At 41.3% G+C, this 18713-nt stretch overlaps 1 protein-coding gene across 1 annotated transcript; it reads left to right on the forward strand.

The window, feature by feature from the left end:
* Nucleotides 1-1137: 1137 nt before the first annotated feature.
* On the forward strand, nucleotides 1138-18417 carry LOC125452840 (large ribosomal subunit protein uL5-like). The gene is made up of 6 exons (XM_048531755.2): nucleotides 1138-1269; nucleotides 6881-7025; nucleotides 10525-10631; nucleotides 11652-11783; nucleotides 16557-16667; nucleotides 18343-18417. Exons 1-6 carry the CDS (start codon nucleotides 1264-1266, stop codon nucleotides 18370-18372), a joined length of 531 nt encoding a protein of 176 aa, XP_048387712.1. The 5' UTR covers nucleotides 1138-1263; the 3' UTR covers nucleotides 18373-18417.
* Nucleotides 18418-18713: the final 296 nt, after the last annotated feature.

Below are 18713 nucleotides of genomic sequence, written 5' to 3' on the forward strand. Positions count from 1 at the left end.
CAGATGTCCACGTTCTTCAAGGACCGCAACTTTCCCCCCGCAGTGGTCGAGAACGCCCTTGACCGTATCTCCCGCATTTTCTGCGACATATCCCTCACACCCTGCCCACGCCACAACCGCCCCCAGACGATGCCCCTCGTTCTCACATACCACCCCACCAACATCCAGATACAACGTTTCATCCTCCGGCACTTCTGCCATCTACAATCTGACCCCACCACCCAGGCTATTTTTCCATCCTCACCCTTGTCTTCCTTCCGGAGAGACCACTCTCTCCACGACTCCCTTGTCTGCTACACACTCCCCTCCAACCCCACCACACCCGGCACCTTCCCCTGCAACCGCAGAAAGTGCTACACTTGCCGCCACACCTCCTCCTTCACCCCTATCCCAGGCCCCACGATGACCTTCCATATCAAGCAGATGTTCACCTGCACATCTGCCAATGTGGTAGACTGTATCCATTGTACCCGGTGTGACTTCCTCTACATTGGGGAAACCAAGCGGAGGCTTGGGGGCCGCTTTGCAGAACACCTCCGCTCAGTTCGCAACAAACAACTGCACTTCCCAGTCGCGAACCATTTTAACTCCCCCTCCCATTCCTCAGACAACATGTCCATCATGGGCCTCCTGCAGTGCCACAATGATGCCACCCAAAGGTTGCAAGAACAGCAACTCACATTCCCCTTGGGAACCCTGCAGCCCAATGGTATCAATGTGGATTTCACAGGCTTCAAAATCTTCCCTCCCCCCCACCCCCCGCATCCCAAAACCAGCCCAGCTCGTCCCCTCCCCCCACTGCATCCCAAAACCAGCCCAGCCTGTCTCTGCCTCCCTAACCTGTTCTTCTTCTCACCCATCCCTTCCTCCCACCCCACGCCGCACCTCCATCTCCTACCTACTAACCTCATCCCACCTCCTTGACCTGTCCGTCTTCCCTGGACTGACCTATCTCCTCCCCACCTCCCCACCTATACTCTTCTCTGCACCTATCTTCTTTTCTCTCCATCTTCGGTCCGCCTCCCCCTCTCTCCCTATTTATTCCAGTTCCCTCTCCCCATCCCCCTCTCTGATGAAGGGTCTAGGCCCGAAACGTCAGCTTTTGTGCTCCTGAGATGCTGCTGGGCCTGCTGTGTTCATCCAGCTCCACACTTTGTTATCTTACGTTAAGATGCTGTTGTTGGGCGGGGTCTATATGACGGTGGGCGGGATCAGGCTTACCCGGCAGACCTTTCGCCCTTTCGCTGTTGAGCTGTTGCGGGCATGGCGGTGAGTTTGTTGTCATTGGGGATAGTGGAACTAGAATCTGTCTCCATCTGTTGTTTAAATCTCTGTCTATTTATGGACAGTAATCTAAAATCACGAGAAATGAGCTTCAGGTTTGGGCGCGCTATGTATTTTAGTTCATGGTGGTGACGATATGTGAATTTTGTCGGGTCAGGCCTGTAACTGAGCCGCCTGTTATCCTCAGCACTACAGACTGGAGTTCGGAGATGGCAAGGCCCGTGGCCTGTTTCAGTCTTATAGAGCTCATATTGCCTGCCATGGTTTATTACACTCCTTGATTATTTGAGCCTGAATTGTGTTCGTAAGATTAGAGTTTCGGTGCAGGAATGACATAAATCAGTCATCCTGAGACAGTCGGTTTTATCAGTGCCGCAGGTAGTTCCGTTACAAAAACTGAAAATGAATGTCGGGATTCAGGAGCAGATTGTTCAAAGCAGCCGATTTTCACCTCCGTTAGAAATACAGACTGATACTACGCTGAAGTACAGGGCCAAGATGATGCATTGAGGTCGCTGGTGAATGAGATTTTTCTTGATTTGTGAACGATGCTGTCTTAATACAAAAACAAAGTCGCTGGAAAAGCTCAACAGGTCTGGCAGCATCTGTGGAGGAGGAAAACAGTCGTCAGCTTTTGTGCTCCTGAGATGCTGCTTGGCCTGCTGTGTTCATCCAGCCTCACATTTTATTATCTTGGAATTCTCCAGCATCTGCAGGTCCCATTATCTCTAACATTTTGGATCTGGTGACTGAGGAAGGGTCACCGGATCCGAAACGTTAACTTTTTTTTCCTCCTCAGATGCTGCCAGGCCTGCTGAACTTTTCCAGCGACTTTGTCTTTGTTCCTGATTTACAGCATCTGCAGTTCTCTTGGTTTTTATGCTGTATTAATAACCTGGGATGGAGAGAAAAATAAGTTAAGGGTGAATGCTTCTATTTACTTGGCATCTTGCATGACCTTGGGATATTCTCCAGCTAATTAAATCCTTTGGAAATGTAGTTATTGGTAATGTGGCAACCAAATTGTGCTTTGCAAGCTGTTACAGACAATAATATTGTTATAGCCTGGCAAACTCTTTCACTTGTGTCAACTGAAAGATGTGTAGGGTCATCCCTGCCTGAATAGAGATTTTGCATCACCTGAGAAATGAATGGATGATGTCTGAACATAAAGATACTGTGGTCAACGGTAAAGAATGTTGTGTCAGCCTAGATTATTGTAGCTTCAGTTTCTGAAGTAGAATTTCAACCTACTACTTAATGACCCGGGTGATACTTCTGAGTAAAGCTAACCAGTAATTCACTGCTTCCCTCTTTCTGCCTTTCTCCCAAGTGCCCTCAGTTAGCCTGTTGACATTCACCATCCCCAGTTTGTCCGATTTGCATGAGGGCTGCTGCTATCCTTGCCTCTGTATCTCAGTCAACAAGGCTAATCTTCAAACTTCAACAGGGGTAGAAAGCATCAAAGAAAAGGACCTGCAATAACTGGTTGATCTGACACTAACAGTTTTCTACCTCTTCACAGTTGTAAATGAAATTCTGGAAAATTTTATATTCTAGTGAGACATAGAAATTTCAGATTTAGCAGTAAAATTGCTATATTAATAAAGGTATTTTTTGTTATGTAACTCTTATGTACTAATTAGTTATCACTGCTCTGTAAGGCTTTAGTTTATTTATTCTCATGTGAATCAAATTATTGCAACTGCAGCACTATTGAACATCCAACAAACTTGAATAGACTTTTGCTTCATGTTCGAGATATTTGGACAGTTTCAAGACTTTAGCATACACTGAGCAACCTTTCAATGCTCAGGAAATGCTGAATTGTCAGAAGATCATTCTTTGAATGCACTATTTAACAATGGACCTATCAGTGGTAATCTTGGTTGGGGGGCGTGGGGTGGAGAAATGGTCGTGGAGGATCATAGGGCTGCTGCCTCCTCCAGAGAAAGAAGACTGGTTGTGGTTTAACCTGAGGGTTACCATACCTCAGGCGAGGGCAGGGTTGAGAATGTGGGACCATCATTGTGACCTCTAAACAGCATTTCCTCTGTAGTACGCTCTATTCTATTTAATGGGGCTGACATTCCCCTGGTTATCCAGTGATTGAATCATCGTTGTCGTCATCAGATCCCTGCAGTGTGGAAACGGGTCCTTTGGCCCAACAAGTCCACACTGGCCCTCAGACATCCCACCCAGACCCAACCCCCCTATTAACCATCTAATCTACACATCATTGAACACTGGGCAATTTAGAATGGCCAGTCCACCTAGCCTGCACATTTTTGGATTGTGAGAGGAAACCCACGCAAACACAGGGAGAATGTACAAACTCGACACACACACACTTGCCCAAGGATGGAATCAAACCCAGTTCCTGGTGTTGTGAGGCAGCAGTGTCCCTGTTGGCAGGTTTGTGTGTTGTCCTTCTATATTTTAAATATTGGATTTGCTCTGTCCATTGCACTTGTTTGAGGTAGAATACTCCAAAGAATAAAATTGACTCAAAAGAAAAATTACTGGCAATTAAGAATTTTTCACACCATCAAAATAATCAAATGGAGATTTACTGTTTACTCTGCTGATAAACTGAAATATACAAAGGGAATCCTTGCTGTCTTGTCAAATCCCTCAACAACCAATATCCCTGCTGCTCAATGGCAAAATCATTTGAATTTTTCTTCCCAGACTTTGAGTAACGCAGAATGTTTTCAGTCACTTTGCACTGGACCAGCCTCCTTTTAATAAAAAGTATGACTTATAAAATGCTATACAGTAGACTTGTATCCAAATTACTTTTCTGTTTTGTCTTGAATCACATTCTTTGTTTTGCAATATTTAGCAACTGTATACATTGGAAAACTAGCGAATTGTAAAATGATAGGCTGATACAAGACTGGAGGAGGTCATTTATCCTGTTGATTCTATATCCGCCCTCTGCAAGCGTAACTCAGTAGATCCCATCCCATTCATTCATTCTTTTCCTCTAGCGATGAAAGCTGAATTTTTTTTAGGTGTTTGTCAGGACGCGTTTATCTAAAGAGGTTTGGGAAACGGAAACTAAAACTAGTGCATCTGCAAATTTTCATCCTCAATGCGTATTGAATACACCCTATCAGTCCTGATCACTTACTGTGAATTGCTTTTTGTCACCTATTCACCCTGCCCCCTTCACTCTATTTGTATGCCTCCACCATTTCCTTTTTACACAAGCTGCCAATCTCTTCTCATCTCTTTTTGCCCCTCTTTAAAAAATACTTCTAACTTTCAGTGTTCAACTTGATTCTCCCTTGTGTTGTCATAGGTGGCATTCTAATTTCAGTGCAGTTAGCAATTTACTACCAATTTGCACTAGTCTGCCTTTCAGTACTTCAATGAATGCACGATAAGCTGACCCAGAAAATTCTGTTGTTAATATTTCTGCAAAGACTGTTGGTGGTTGAAAGTAACTTGCATCCAGTGTTTAAAAAAAGCAACTTTGAAGTATTTTGTGACTTTAAAACTACTTTCATGGGGTTGCTAATGTAAGAGCGCTCATCAATGCCCCATTACCTGGTCTGTCGAGGAGATATTTATCAAAAACACACTCGGCTTAAGTTCCTGTGGTCATTGCTTTACCCTGTTGGAATTCCAATCCCCTATACAAGTACGTCGAACTATCTTTACTCTAGAGGAGAATGCAAGTATAAAATTGGCGAAGATGGATTGAATTTCTCGAGCAGATTGATGTAAGTAACGAGGAGGTTTTGGTGGATTTTAGAAGTGGATAACTGCCAGGTTGGGATGTGTTGTATTGCAGACTGCTGTGGGAGACGAGGAAATTACAGGGCCCTAATCCAAATTGCTGAATTGTCTCTGGTGAAAGGGAGGTGTCAGAGGACTGAAGGACCCCTCATGTGGTTGATAGATATAGACCAGGAACCTAAAGACCAGTGAGTCTGATATCAGTGATAGGAAAACAATTGGAGAAAATCTATTTCGAGAGGCAGGGTTTGGCAGGGGACAGTCAGCATGACTTTGCCAGAGGGTGGTTGAATTTCTCAAGGAGATGACCAAGTGTTTACACATGGGTCGGCATTTAGAGTTCATATGGATTTCATCAAGGCCTTTGCCAAGGTTCCAAATGGGAAACTAATAAATAAGATGAAAATTCATGGGATCCATGTTAACTTGACTTTAAAATTGGTTTAAGTGACAGGAGATTTAGTAGTAGAATGCTGTTTGTGTGACTGGAGCCCAGTATGCAGTAGCATACTGCAGTTATCAGTGCTGGCTCCATTATTGCTTGTAATATTCGTAAGTGACATAGATGAGAATGTGTCTTGGAATGGGGGTGACGGAGGGTAATAACTAAATTTGCAGATGTGACAAAGATTGGTTGGGTAATTGACAGTGAGGAGGAAGTTGTTAGTTATGGGAGGAAAAGGTGGATTGGTCAAATGGACAGACTAATGACAAATGGAATTTAACCCCGCTAAGTATGAGGTGATGCACTTTAGAAGAAAGAGCAAGACAATGGAATAATCAGTGAACAGAGAGACACTAAGAAGCTCAGGGATCTTGAGGTGCTTGTCTACAGCTCCTTTAAAGGTAATAAGACGAGTTACTAGGATAGTTCAGGCATACAGGATGCATGCCATTGTTAGTTGTGGCATAGATTAAAGGAGCAGGGAGGTTATGTTTGAGCTGTACTGAACTTTGATTAGGCCATTGCTGGAGTATTATGTGCAGTTCTGGACTCTGCCGTACAGAAAGGATGTGATTGCACTGGAGGGGGTGTAAAGGAGATTCGCCAGGATGTGGCCTGGAATAGAGCATCTCAACTTTGGCGAGGCTGGATACGTCAACTTGTTCTCTTTTGGAGCAGTGAATGTTGAGGGGGACCCTGATAGTTATCCGTAATATTATGAGGGGAATGAACATAGTTGACAGAAAGCAAATTAGTCCTCAATGAAGGAGTCACTAGCAAGGGGGCATACTTTGAAAGTGAAAGACAGGAGATTTTGAGGAAAAGTCTTCATTTGGAGGGTGGTCGGGATCTGGAGTACACTCTATCTGAGAGTGTAATTGAGGCTGAAAACCTCTCCTCCATTAAAATCTAGTTGGGCGAGCATGTGAGATGTCTTAACATTCAAGGCTTCTAATGCAGGAAAATTGGTCTGGTGTTAACAGTGGTGTATTTCTGGTGGTATGGACTCAGTGGTCAAAGGAACTCTACTGTACAATGCTATAATAACTGTGCTTTTGGAAGTTAGAAGTGACACCTCACTGTCACCTTGTGGGAATGTTCCATTCCAATCCAATCCTACTTCACCATTTGGTGACTACCGAGGATTAGCTGAGGATCCTGTTGAGAAATATGTGTCCTTCTCATAATCCTGTCTGAAGGCTTCACCGTTGCCAAAACCCAGAATTTTGTATTGGTAGTTGTTCATGTCCACTTCAGTCCCATAGCAAACTACTTTTTTTTGCTCCTGTTTGTTCAATTTCTTGTTGACTCCCTTGCATTGATAGCGATAGCCTCCAGGTTTGCTCTTGATGTAACAGACCTTTATCACGTTTTGCTCATGATTTTTCTATTAATTTCTTTCAGGGTGAAAAGAAGGAAAATCCCATGCGTGAGCTCCGCATTAGGAAGCTGTGTTTGAATATCTGCGTGGGTGAAAGTGGTGACAGACTCACCAGAGCTGCTAAAGTGTTAGAGCAACTCACTGGCCAGACCCCAGTGTTTTCCAAAGGTTTGTAGGAATGAGCATACATTAATATCTGATAATCTGCTTTTATATGTCCAGCTTCATCGAAGGACGACTTCTCAACTCCCCAAAAACTGAAACTTAAAAACTAGTTTCTGTTTGTGTGGATTTGAGAAGGAGTCCTTCAGTGTAGATTTCCAACTGAAATCCTGATGCACAGTTTTAGAAGCATGCAGTTTTACAGTACAGAAGGAGAACACTCGACCCATGGTGTCTGTACTGGCTCCCGAAAGAGCTATATATAATCCCACACTTTTGGAATCTACCTCCTCCACTGTTCAAAGCAGCACATTCCAGTTCCTAACTCTCCTGATTAGAGAAGCTTCTCCTCATCTCAGTCCTCGCACTCTCACTGACAGTCTTGACGTTGTGACATTTAATTGTTAACATTCCAACTCGTGGAAACGGTAAGTTCCTCACCCTGTCAAAATTATTCATGATTTTGATTGCTTCTTAATCTTTTCTGCTTGAAGGAGAATAAACCCAATTTCTCTAATCTTTCCTTGTATCTAAATCCCTCATCCTGGTATCCTCAGAGGAAGAGAGACACACTACATCCTTCCTTAAATAAGGTCCCCAGAATCGTAACATAACACACCAGATGTGGGCTGACCAATTGTTTGCCTTACTTCTTTTTAAACTCCTCCAATGTACGTAAACTATCTTTTATCTTTTTAAATGTAATCACTGTAGCTTCAGAAATACTTAAATCTGTCATTAAACCCTCCAGTTCCATAGGAAAAAAGTCTCTAATTCAAACATAGAAACTTAGAAATAAATAATAGTAAAATATATATTAAGCAAACTTTACACAAGTACGGATAAAAAAAAAATCCACACCAACTGATCAGAACTGAGCACCACAGTCCTGGCCACAAACTCATGAATGCTGATAAACAATTAAAACAGCTTGCTGGAGGAGGAGTCAGCTCCATGATTAATCCCCATCCACACCAGTAGTGGGTGAGGTCGTGTGGCGTGGGATTTGGGTGTACAAGCACAGTGTAAAAGATAGGGCTGAAGCATTTGCAACAGTCTGCAGCCAGAAGTGTGAAGTAGGTGATCCATTTCAGAACTTTCCAGAGGTTCCTAGCATCACAGATACCAGCCAATTTGATTCACACCATGTGATAGCGAGAGCACTGCACAAAAGCTTTGATTGCTGCTTTGATAATGTTTCCAACAGTATTACTCCAGAACTTGCTGCACCTCTAGTCAAGCAGTTGCTGTGGAAAATTACCCAGGAATATTCAAAACAAAAAGCAATTGCCACCTAAGAGTACCACCAATCCTTAAGCTCTCAATCATCACGGTCATGGAATGGGTCATCAACTGTCCTGTCTAGCAAGACTTGCTTGACAGTAGCCTGCTCACCACTGTTCAGCCACTCCGTTTCTGACCTCATTACAGTCTTGGCACAAACATGGATGCTAAAGGTGAATTCCAGAGCTGAGGTGAGAGTAAAGACTGCCTTGACTAAATGTGAAATTAAGAACCCTCGCAAACTGAAGTCATTGGGAGTTGGGGATAAATCTGTTAGTTAGTCATACCTAGCAAAAAGGATGTTTTTGTTTGATAACCGGTGAGCTCGGCACCTGAACCTTTCTGCAAGAGCTCCTCAGAATAGTCCAGGGCTTAACCACCTTAAGCTGCTTCATCAGTGACCTTTCCTCAGTTGTAGGGTCATTGCTAATGCACTGGTGGAATGTTTTGAACAGAAGAAGGCAGTAGCATCGAACATAGCTCTGGATTAAAATCTGATTTATCAGGCAAAAAAAAGTTTGTGTTGTTCACAATATTGACTGAGGAAGTTTACAGGAGTGTCATCACCATTTATAATGGGATGGACCTACTTGACAGTCTAGTTTGTGATAATGCTCTTGGGTATTGGAAAATTGATACTGATGCAAAGTTTGGATATGCCTCTAAATGTTTTGTTTAAAATATTATTTTCAGACAGTAGAAAGGGATTAACTTTGGTCATCGGTTGAGATGGGAATTATTGAGAATTATGTAGCTTTCTCAACATTGACCATTCCATATGGTGTCTGGTTCAGTATGAGACTGGGCTTGCTGCATTTTCACTGAGCATTCGAATGATGTTTTCATCCATCATTCCAACTTAGTCTTTCAGAGGGTACAGCATGTGTAGTTTTTGGAGGATATTCTGCAGGATAGGATAAAAATACTTGACTGGGCTTTGTGCAAAGGTTTAGTCAATATTCATCTGTGGTTGAGTCCAGGGCCTGAAATTGGAACGTAGCTGTATGTTAATACTGTTCGTAGTGTTCATTAAGGCAACACTGGAAGATGGCAATCTGATCTGAAAAGAAGTGGTGATGGCGGTGGGGGGGGGGTGCAGCCAAGGAAGTGCAAAAGAAAAGTTTTAACTGATAAAGGGACGATGTAAAGGAAAAGGGGCAGTTAAAGGACTAGAGGTTTATGGCTATCCTGACCCTTACTCCCCTTATAAAAAGGATAATTTGTGGATTTGGAGGGGTAATAACTGAGTTTTTGAGTTTGTCGTCAATAGAGTGGATTCTGCCTGTGTCACTGTAAAGGAGGAGTTCATAGCAATTATTTAGTATGCAGTTGGTTTGGTTGTGCTGTAGATAATTCATATTGTCAATGTGGGTTTCCAAATGTTCTGCAAAATAGGCTTCATAAAAGTAAAGTCTATAGAATTGAAGGAGCAGTTACACATTCAAAATGAAGTTGACTGTTTCAGAAAGTCATGGTGAATGGTTATTTGGGAGACTGCGGACATCACTAATTCCTTCCAGTCAGTATATCAACCACATCTTTTTGATAAATGTTAATTTTCTGAAGTTGAGTAGAAAGATATTATTTAAGCATTTGCAGATAATACAGTACTTACACATGTAGTCAGTCTTGAGGGGAATAGTAACAGACTTCGGGCAAATATGGTGAGATTGGTGAAATGGTCAGACACAAGGCAAATTTACTTTAATGCAAGGTAGCATTAATACAAGGTAGTGATGTATCTTTGAAAGAACTTTGAAAAGCTTTGATATAAATGAAAAACTAATTTTAAAGTGTGTGCAGGGCAAATAAGAGGATGTAAATACCAAACATTGCCAGATGATTTGATAAATCTTCAAGATCCTGTTACTTTCAGACTAATTTTTAAAACAAATATTAATAAGTCTCAGATGGACTATAGTGTACAATTCTGTGCACACAGTGGGTCAGATAGCCTTCACCTTAGAAAAGTTCTATGATTCAGCTCTATGTTCAGTTTAATCACTGATTACATCGAGCTTAAGGCTGAGTTTTCAGTTCTATTCAGTGCATTTCAGAATTATTCACGAACTGTTTGATAGCTTCTTTTTACAGCCCAGTTTTTAGGGTGCTTTGGTAATGAAATTTGAATTCTGGTTTCCTCATCCTGGAATAAGTGGATGTTCAGCATTTTTAGAACATAACCATCAGCAAATGCCAAATTTATTTATTTCTCTGACAGCTCGCTATACTGTGCGCTCATTTGGTATTAGAAGAAATGAGAAGATTGCTGTTCATTGCACAATCCGAGGAGCCAAAGCTGAGGAAATTCTAGAGAAAGGTCTTAAGGTGAGTTGATTGTAAATTGATGTGTATTTTTGATGGATATGATGACTAAATTCAACTGCTTGTTTAGTTGGAGAAGGGAGAAGCAAAGTTATTGAGTAAAACAACTGTACTTACTATTGTGGGAGAAGAATAATTCATTAGGACTACATCCTATTGAAATGTGTTAAACTGTTTTCAGCCGGAAGTGTTCTGGGGCTGGGATGTTTGTGGGCAGAGCACATTGTGACTTTACCATTGGAAAGCAAGTTTGAATCCAGCCCAAAGCAACCAACAAAACATTTCTCTGCAACTAATTATTTTGTTAGTAGTTAATAAATGATGTATTTTGGTGAAATCTTGTTGGTGCAACAAGTGGGAGAATAGAAAATGACTCATTAGGATATGTTAGTTTGAAGTTTACAGTGGGGCCCTGTTGAACAGGATGTTCAGTCTTCCTCTGTGACAGTTTTCCTCACATTCCACCCCAATTTCTAAGCCTTTTAAAATGTTGACTCCCACCAAGGTACTATTGCCAACAGCACCTATGTTGACTTCATTTGCCTGAGCAGTGAGCAGAGTGGGTGTTTCATTTCTCGAAGGCGTCATGCCAGTCTTATTGTGTCCTCCACTACCTTTCTTACATTTTCACTTGTTGATCCACTTATCTTGTTGATTCCAATTGACAGCTATCCTGGCTGACGTGCCTTCTCCACCTTTCCCCAATACACAGGAAACCAATGCTGCTGGTAGTCTTTGCACAGTTGAGAAGTGTGGATCAGAGACTGTGTCTAGGATCTGATATGGAATTGTGGCTTAGTACTAATTGGACACTATGTATTTAGCTGTTAGACCTCCTGGATAGAGATATGTAAAGGGAGGTTTTCTGGGCCTCTGGCTGTGTATTACACAGGTTGTGAGCATCTGATATTGATACTTCGGCAGGAGAAGTTAGTGATCCATTTCCCAGCCCCAAAGTTGCTCACTGCAAATTGATTAAAACATTGCATTAGATCTGTATTACTGTACAGTCTTTTTATTCAGGTTCGGGAGTATGAACTGAGAAAGAGTAACTTCTGCAACACTGGAAACTTTGGCTTTGGTATCCAGGAGCACATTGATCTGGGCATTAAGTACGATCCTAGTATTGGAATTTATGGTCTAGATTTCTATGTGGTAAGTCAGTGTCTGTCAATTTTTTTTATATCAAGATGTACTTCAATGAGTCAAACACTTCCATGGCATGCCCGTTTGTCAGCTGAATTGATTTCTCATAAGTGGCACATCTATTCACGTTTACTATGGTTATGGTCTGACCAGAGAGGTTTGCAACACAGTTCATAGAACAAGCTAAGGAAAGATCAAAAGTATTAATATTTCACATCTATCAGTAAAAATACTGTGGGTGCAGCCACATTTGTAAAATTTCCTCAACTACTGGCCATTTGATATGGAACTGGCTTGAAGGTAGAGTCAGAGGATTGCTTTTCAGACTGGAGACTTGTGACCAGTGGTGTGCACAGGGATTGGTGCTGGTTCCACTGCTTTTCTTCATTTATATTAATGACTTGGATGTGAACATAAAAGGAATGGTTAGTAATTTTGCAGTTGACACCAAAATGTGGTGCTCTGGACAGGGAAGAAGATTACCTCATGGGATCTTGATCAGATGGGCTGAGGAGTGACCTGAGTTTAATTTAGATAAACGTGAGGTGCTGCATTTTTGGAAAGAAAAATCAGGGCAGGACTTATGCACTTAATTGTAAGGTTCTGGAGAGTGTTATTGAACAAAGGGTCGGCACGGCGGCTCAGTGGTTAGCACTTCAGGGACCCGGGTTCCATTCCAGCCTCGGGCAGTTGTCTGTGATAATGGGAACTGCAAATGCTGGAGAATCTAAGATAAGAGTGTGGAGCTGGATGAACACAGGAGGCCAAGCAGCATCTTAGGAGCACAAAAGCTGACGTTTCGGGCCTGATGATAACTTTGTTATCAGGCAATTGTCTGTGTTGAGTTTGTACATTCTCCCCATGTCTGTGTGGGTTTCCTCCCACAATCCAGAGATGTGCAGGGTAGGTGGATTGCCCATAGTGTTCAGGGATGTGTAGGTTTAGGTGCGTTATAGGGGAATGGGTCTGGGTGGGATGTCTGAGTGTCGGTGTGGGCTTGCTCGGCCAAATAGCCTGTTCCCATGCTGTAGGGGTTCTATGAATCATGAACTGCCGGTTCGCGGTTCTTGAAAATGGAGTCATAAGTAGACAGAATAGTGAAGAAGGTATTTGGTACGCTTGCCTTTATTGGTCAGTGCATTGAGTATATCAGTTGACAGGTCATGTTGCAGCTGTACAGGATGTTGATTAGGACACTTTTGGAATACTGTTCAATTCTGGTCTTCTGGGTATAGGAAAGATTTTTTTGAAACTTGGGAGGGCTGAGAAAAGATTTACAAGGATATTGCCAGGGTTGGAGAGTTTGAGCTATAGGGAGAGGCTGAATAGCCTGAGGTTATTTTCCTTGGCCTGTGAGAGGCTGAGGGGTGACCTTTAGAGAAGTTTATAAAATGATGAGGGGCAAGGATGGGGTGAATCAGTCTTTTCCCTGGGGTGGGGGTGTTCAAAACTAGAGGGCATAGATTTAAGGTGAGAGGGGAAAGTTTTTAAAAGGGACCGGAGGGGCAACGTTTTCACACCAGAGGGTGGTGCATGTATGGAATGAGCTGCCAGGAGGAAGTAGTGGAGGCTGACAAAATTACACCATTTGAAAGGTGTTTGGATGGGTATATGAAGAGGAAAAGGAAGGGTTAAGGGGATATGGGACTAGATTAATTTAGGATATCTGGTTGGCGTGGGTGAATTGGACTGAAGGGTCTGTTTCCATGCTTTACATGTAACTCTTGGCCTACCTCTGTACGTGGAGTCTTCCAATAAGAGGAAGCAGCCTGTACTGGCCATGAAAATCCAAAGGCCAAATAGTGCTCATTATTCTGTCTTTGAATAATTCTTGCTTCTTTTATTTAGGTCCAGATGTTTCATCGTCAGAGTCAGCTGTATTGACAACGCACATTTCATCTCTAAGAATTGTATTCTGATACTTAGATCACTGCTTAATTTCTAAAAATTCTAATATATTCACCTTAAAATCCATACTAATGTGGACACATGTCTAGGCAGGCAGATTAGCTCAATAGTTGTCCAACAACTGTGAATATTTGGGCCAGTGCATTCAAGTAGGCTACATAATGAGTGGATTTCCCCCATCTTCTGCCCATGTGCAGTGACGGATATCCACATGCACAGTCATGTAAGTCTATACAAAGCAATACTGCCACCTGAGAATTTCATGTCTCGCTGTGTGCTGCAGCACACAGATTGAAAAGTATGACTTGTAAGTATTGTAAATGTTATGACATATAATGACAGAAAAATTGTTTTAAATTGTAGAACAGAACTTTTTATTTTTAATAGTACCAAATGCTCCACATCTCGGGCATATTGTATGCTGTGCTTTTAGTAGCTGTTTAATTTTCCTTGTTCCGGCTCAGTGATATTTAGCTTCCAAGGATTTACAACTGTTTCATTCTATACGTTTTCTGTCCCGGTCTGGTAACTTGAGAGGCTTTCCTGGCATTCCTCCCTTCAGTGCATGCTGGGCAAATTTTTGAACTTCATTTCAGACATATCTTAGAAACCTTTCCCTCTTAAAATCCATCCCCACGGTTATGTCATGTATTGGTCAACTAAACTGCTTTCACCTTTTTCATTACCTTCTTATAGTGTGGTGTAATGCAGATAAAGATAATGTGTGTTGTAATATCCTCAATGGTAGCTCAAGATCAGGATATCAAATCAGTAATTAAAATGTGTACTTACTCTGATTAATCAGATGGTCACTTTATCTGATTGCATAGGCTAATATTTTTAGAATATGGATTGATAGATAATGAGCTGAGCCTTTTTATTGGCAACACCAGCTGGTTGCATTTGAAAACTAGTGATTGGTTTAATGGATATTCCTTCTTGCCAGCAACCTTTCAGGGTCCATTAAACTTACTGTTCTGACAGCCACGGCATGCTGGGATGTGACACTGAAGTTGTACTTGTTCTAACACATCTTCAGCGTTTATAGCCAGCCTCTGGCAACACCACCACTTCTGCCTCATATACAATAGAACAACTGATGAATTAGCTATCGTTCAGGAATGAGCTCTTTTATCTCATCATTAAACAGCTTAAATCATAGCTGTTTACTACCTGGCATTGTTGACATCTAGCGAGTTTTGAGAAGATTTGTAACTCAGGATGAGGTTCTGGATGTGAGTTTGCTCGCTGAGCTGGAAGGTTCGTTTTCAGACGTTTTGTCACCATTCTAGGTAACGGCATCAGTGAGCCTCTGAAGCGCTGGTGTTATGTCCCAGTTTCTATTTATCTGTTTAGGTTTCCTTGGGTTGGTGACATCATTTCCTCTATTGGTGATGTCATGTCCTGTTCTTTTTCTCAGAGGATGGTAGATTGATTTGGAGCCAATGTGTTTGTTGATGGAGTTCCGGTTGGAATGTCGTGCTTCTAGGAATTCTCGTGCATGTCTCTGCTTGGCTTGTCCTAGGATGGATGTGTTGTCCCAATCAAAGTGGTGTCCTTCCTCATCTGTATGTAAGGATACAAGTGATAGTGAGTCATGTCGTTTTGTGGCTAGTTGATGTCCATGTATCCTGGTGGCTAGCTTTCTGCCAGTTTGTCCAATGTAGTGTTTGTCACAGTTCTTGCAAGGTATTTTGTAGATGACGTTCGTTTTGTTTGTTGTCTGTATAGGGTCTTTTAAGTTCATGAGCTGCTGTTTTAGTGTGTTGGTGGGTTTGTGGGCTACCCTGATGCCAAGAGGTGCGAGTAGTCTGGCAGTCATTTCAGAAATGTCTTTGATGTAGGGGAGAGTGGTTAATGGTTTCTGAGCCCGTTTTGTCTGTTTGTTTGGGTTTATTGCTGACTCGAACAAACAACTGCCAATCATCCAACCCAAACTTTGGGTCCGCTATGTGGATGACACCTTTGTCATCACTAAACAAATAAATTAGAGGAAACCTTCAAGACCATCAATAATACCCTTACTGGCATAACACTCACAAAAGAGGATGAAAACAACAACAAACTGCCATTCCTAGATGTCACAGTAGAGCGAACTGTCAATGGGGAACTTCAAACCAGCGTCTACAGGAAAACAACACATACGGACCAAATACTGAACTACAGGAGCAACCATCCCAACACCCACAAACGAAGCTGCATTAGAACATTATTCCAAGGAGCCACCACACACTGCAGCACAGAGGAACTACGCAGAGCAGAGGAAAATCACCTATACAGCGTATTCAAAAAGAATGGGTACCCTATGAACACAGTCCACCGATTTCTCAGCAACATTTATTCTGTGGCGGTGCTGTACACAGATTAGAAATGAATATAGTTTATCTGATTACAAGCACAGAACTCCATTAGTATTTGTAGATAAATCGTTGTGATGACCAGCAGAAAATGGCTTGTAGCCACACCAGAAACAGCTGATGTTTGTGTAGGTTATATATTTTGCAGTGAACATGTAGTGGAGGGAGCTGTTAAGTCAAATTGACACTCATACTGTTACTTCCATAGAATCATTACAGAATTAACAAAAGGACATTTAAACTAGCAAATCTGCACTGACCCTCTACAAGAGCATCCCACCTAGAACCAGAACTTTGCCTGTAGTGCGATAATACAGAAGATTTATATTTTTGAATGGTTATATTATGGCTACTTATTTGATGGATACATTATCTCAAGTTCACAAATGGCTGTTTTGTATAACCTTAACAAATAAACTGATGTTTTAGGAAGGAAAGAGGAACATTAATTTTTTTCAGTTTTTTTTGTCAGATGTTGCTATTTCTGTATTAAGTTTGCTTTGCTTGTAATTCATAGGTCATGGGACGGCCTGGTTTCAGCATTTCTGATAAAAAAGTGAAAAGGGGACGCATTGGCTCAAAACACAAGATTTCCAAGGAAGAATCAATGAGGTGGTTTCAGCAAAAAGTAAGCAGTCTCTCATGTTTGGCTGTTTCTTGTTTCCATCGTCTTTTATTCATTGTGGCAAATACAAATAATGAATATGAAGTTGTGTCAAGATGTTTCTATCCTGTCAGCCTCCATCTTCATGTTGCTTGAAATATTTAGTTTTCCAAGAAGATTGCAGAATAACTACTTTGGTATTGCTGGAAAGAATGGAAGATTTACAAGTTTTACAACAATAATTCCTGATCAATGTTTTGACTTTCAGGTGGCATCCTGCTCTTTCTTGTCCTCACACCCACAAATAATAAGTCAGCAAAAATATTGCTGATTAAATAGTACATGATGCAGAATACAGCTGGAATCTTTAAGCATCAGTGACACCACGCAGATAAAATTTTGAATATTTACAGTTTGAGCTGCTGGAGATGAAAATGTGTTTTATCAGAGCTTTTCCTTGCAAACATCAGGAAAATTCATGAGATGAAGGGAAAGCGGTATTTTATACTGCATGAGATTGGATGCATTACCAATCAGTCCACATGTGAAGCAAATTAGCACTTTTTCTCCTTGTACAGTCTAAAATGTATTTTCCATTCTAGTTGGTATTTCTTGCAAATTGTCCTGATGAATGCAAGACAAAAAGCTTTGACAAAGTATTTCTTTCACGGCTATACTCAAATCATGTACTACCAAAAAAACTATGGTTTTATTTCTTTCAAGAAACCATCCCCCCAAAAAAAACCTAATGGAATTTCTCTTTTTCAAGAGAAAATCCAGAATTGGAACTTAAGAGCCACCTGTGTGAATGGTTGTAGGTATCGTGACTTAGTATTATTACTGTAACTGTAGTTTGATTAATATAAACTGCAGTGTTGTAAAGTAGGGTCCCAATCTGAAACATCAACTTTTCCTGTTCTAATGCTGCCTGGCCTGCTGAGTTCCTCCAGCACTACACTGTTACCTCTGTCTCCAGTATCTTCAGTTCTTGCCATCTCCAGGTATAAGCTGCAGTGTGGCGCTTTTCTAGCGTGGTGTCATTGATGCTTAAAGATTCCAGCTGTTTGGTCAGATTTGTCACAGAAATTACTTGCATTCCCTAAATGGATTGGTGAATGGATCATGCCTTTTTTTTTGTTAATCCAAATCATCACACTGACATTCTGGCTGGTGTTAAGTGTTAAAGCTTCAAACATTGGCACTGATCAATAAACAGTAGCCAGAGACTGCATTCACACGATAGGCATTAATGAAGTTTTCTGAAACTACTGTGGGGCACACTTTTATATTTAGAATTTGGTAAAGTAATAACAAGATCTTATTAATCAGCTGTGGATGAAACTTTTAAATCAAATACTTTCTAAACTTGTGATTGGGAACTCAGCTGGCATCATTCCTATTTTTGTCTAAAAGAAGTGCCTTCAGGTGTTACTTTGAGCTGAATGTTTTCATGTGCAGCTCCAATACCAATGTGCTAAAACATACTGGAAGAGCTCTGACTTCACTTGCAGCGTATAAAATGATGCCATGCATCCTTCAGACTTGTGAATAATTACATTAGCAATAGCACTTTGAAACTGAACCACAGATGTGGTATATTATGCAGAGACAATATTTTGATGCAAGTAAATCAGTTTGGCAAACATACTGCTGAATAATGCATTCTTTCTGGTTAATTTTTGATTTCTTTGTTTTTCAGTATGATGGCATCCTCCTGCCTGGAAAGTAATTTGAAGAGCAGATGAAAAAGCAATAAAATCCGTTTATAACAGTACTGATGTCAAGAGTTTCTTTTCTTTAAGAAAATGTTTGTGAATGTTTCAATTTTTGTTTAAAGCTGCTCAGTGAAGTTACCTGCTACAAGAAAACACATGATTAATTTACAGAATGCTCTCTTAACCAGAAATTCTGGATACCTGTGCAGTCTTTATTGGCTTGTTAGATCAAGGGAATTTGACATGAAAAGATTCTGTGATTATGGATCAGTCAGATATATGGATAATTGTTTGAGATGTGTCCAAATACATTTACAGTTGTGCATTCTTGAAAAAACTACCATGAAATTTGAAG

Source organism: Stegostoma tigrinum, chromosome 4, assembly GCF_030684315.1.
Source record: "Stegostoma tigrinum isolate sSteTig4 chromosome 4, sSteTig4.hap1, whole genome shotgun sequence".
NCBI lineage: Eukaryota > Metazoa > Chordata > Chondrichthyes > Orectolobiformes > Stegostomatidae > Stegostoma > Stegostoma tigrinum.

Coding starts and splice junctions, on each gene's coding strand:
- LOC125452840 (XM_048531755.2), top strand. Junction 7,026..10,524: donor GACCCCAGTGTTTTCCAAAG/GTTTGTAGGAAT, acceptor TTTCTCTGACAG/CTCGCTATACTGTGCGCTCA. Junction 11,784..16,556: donor ATGGTCTAGATTTCTATGTG/GTAAGTCAGTGT, acceptor TGTAATTCATAG/GTCATGGGACGGCCTGGTTT.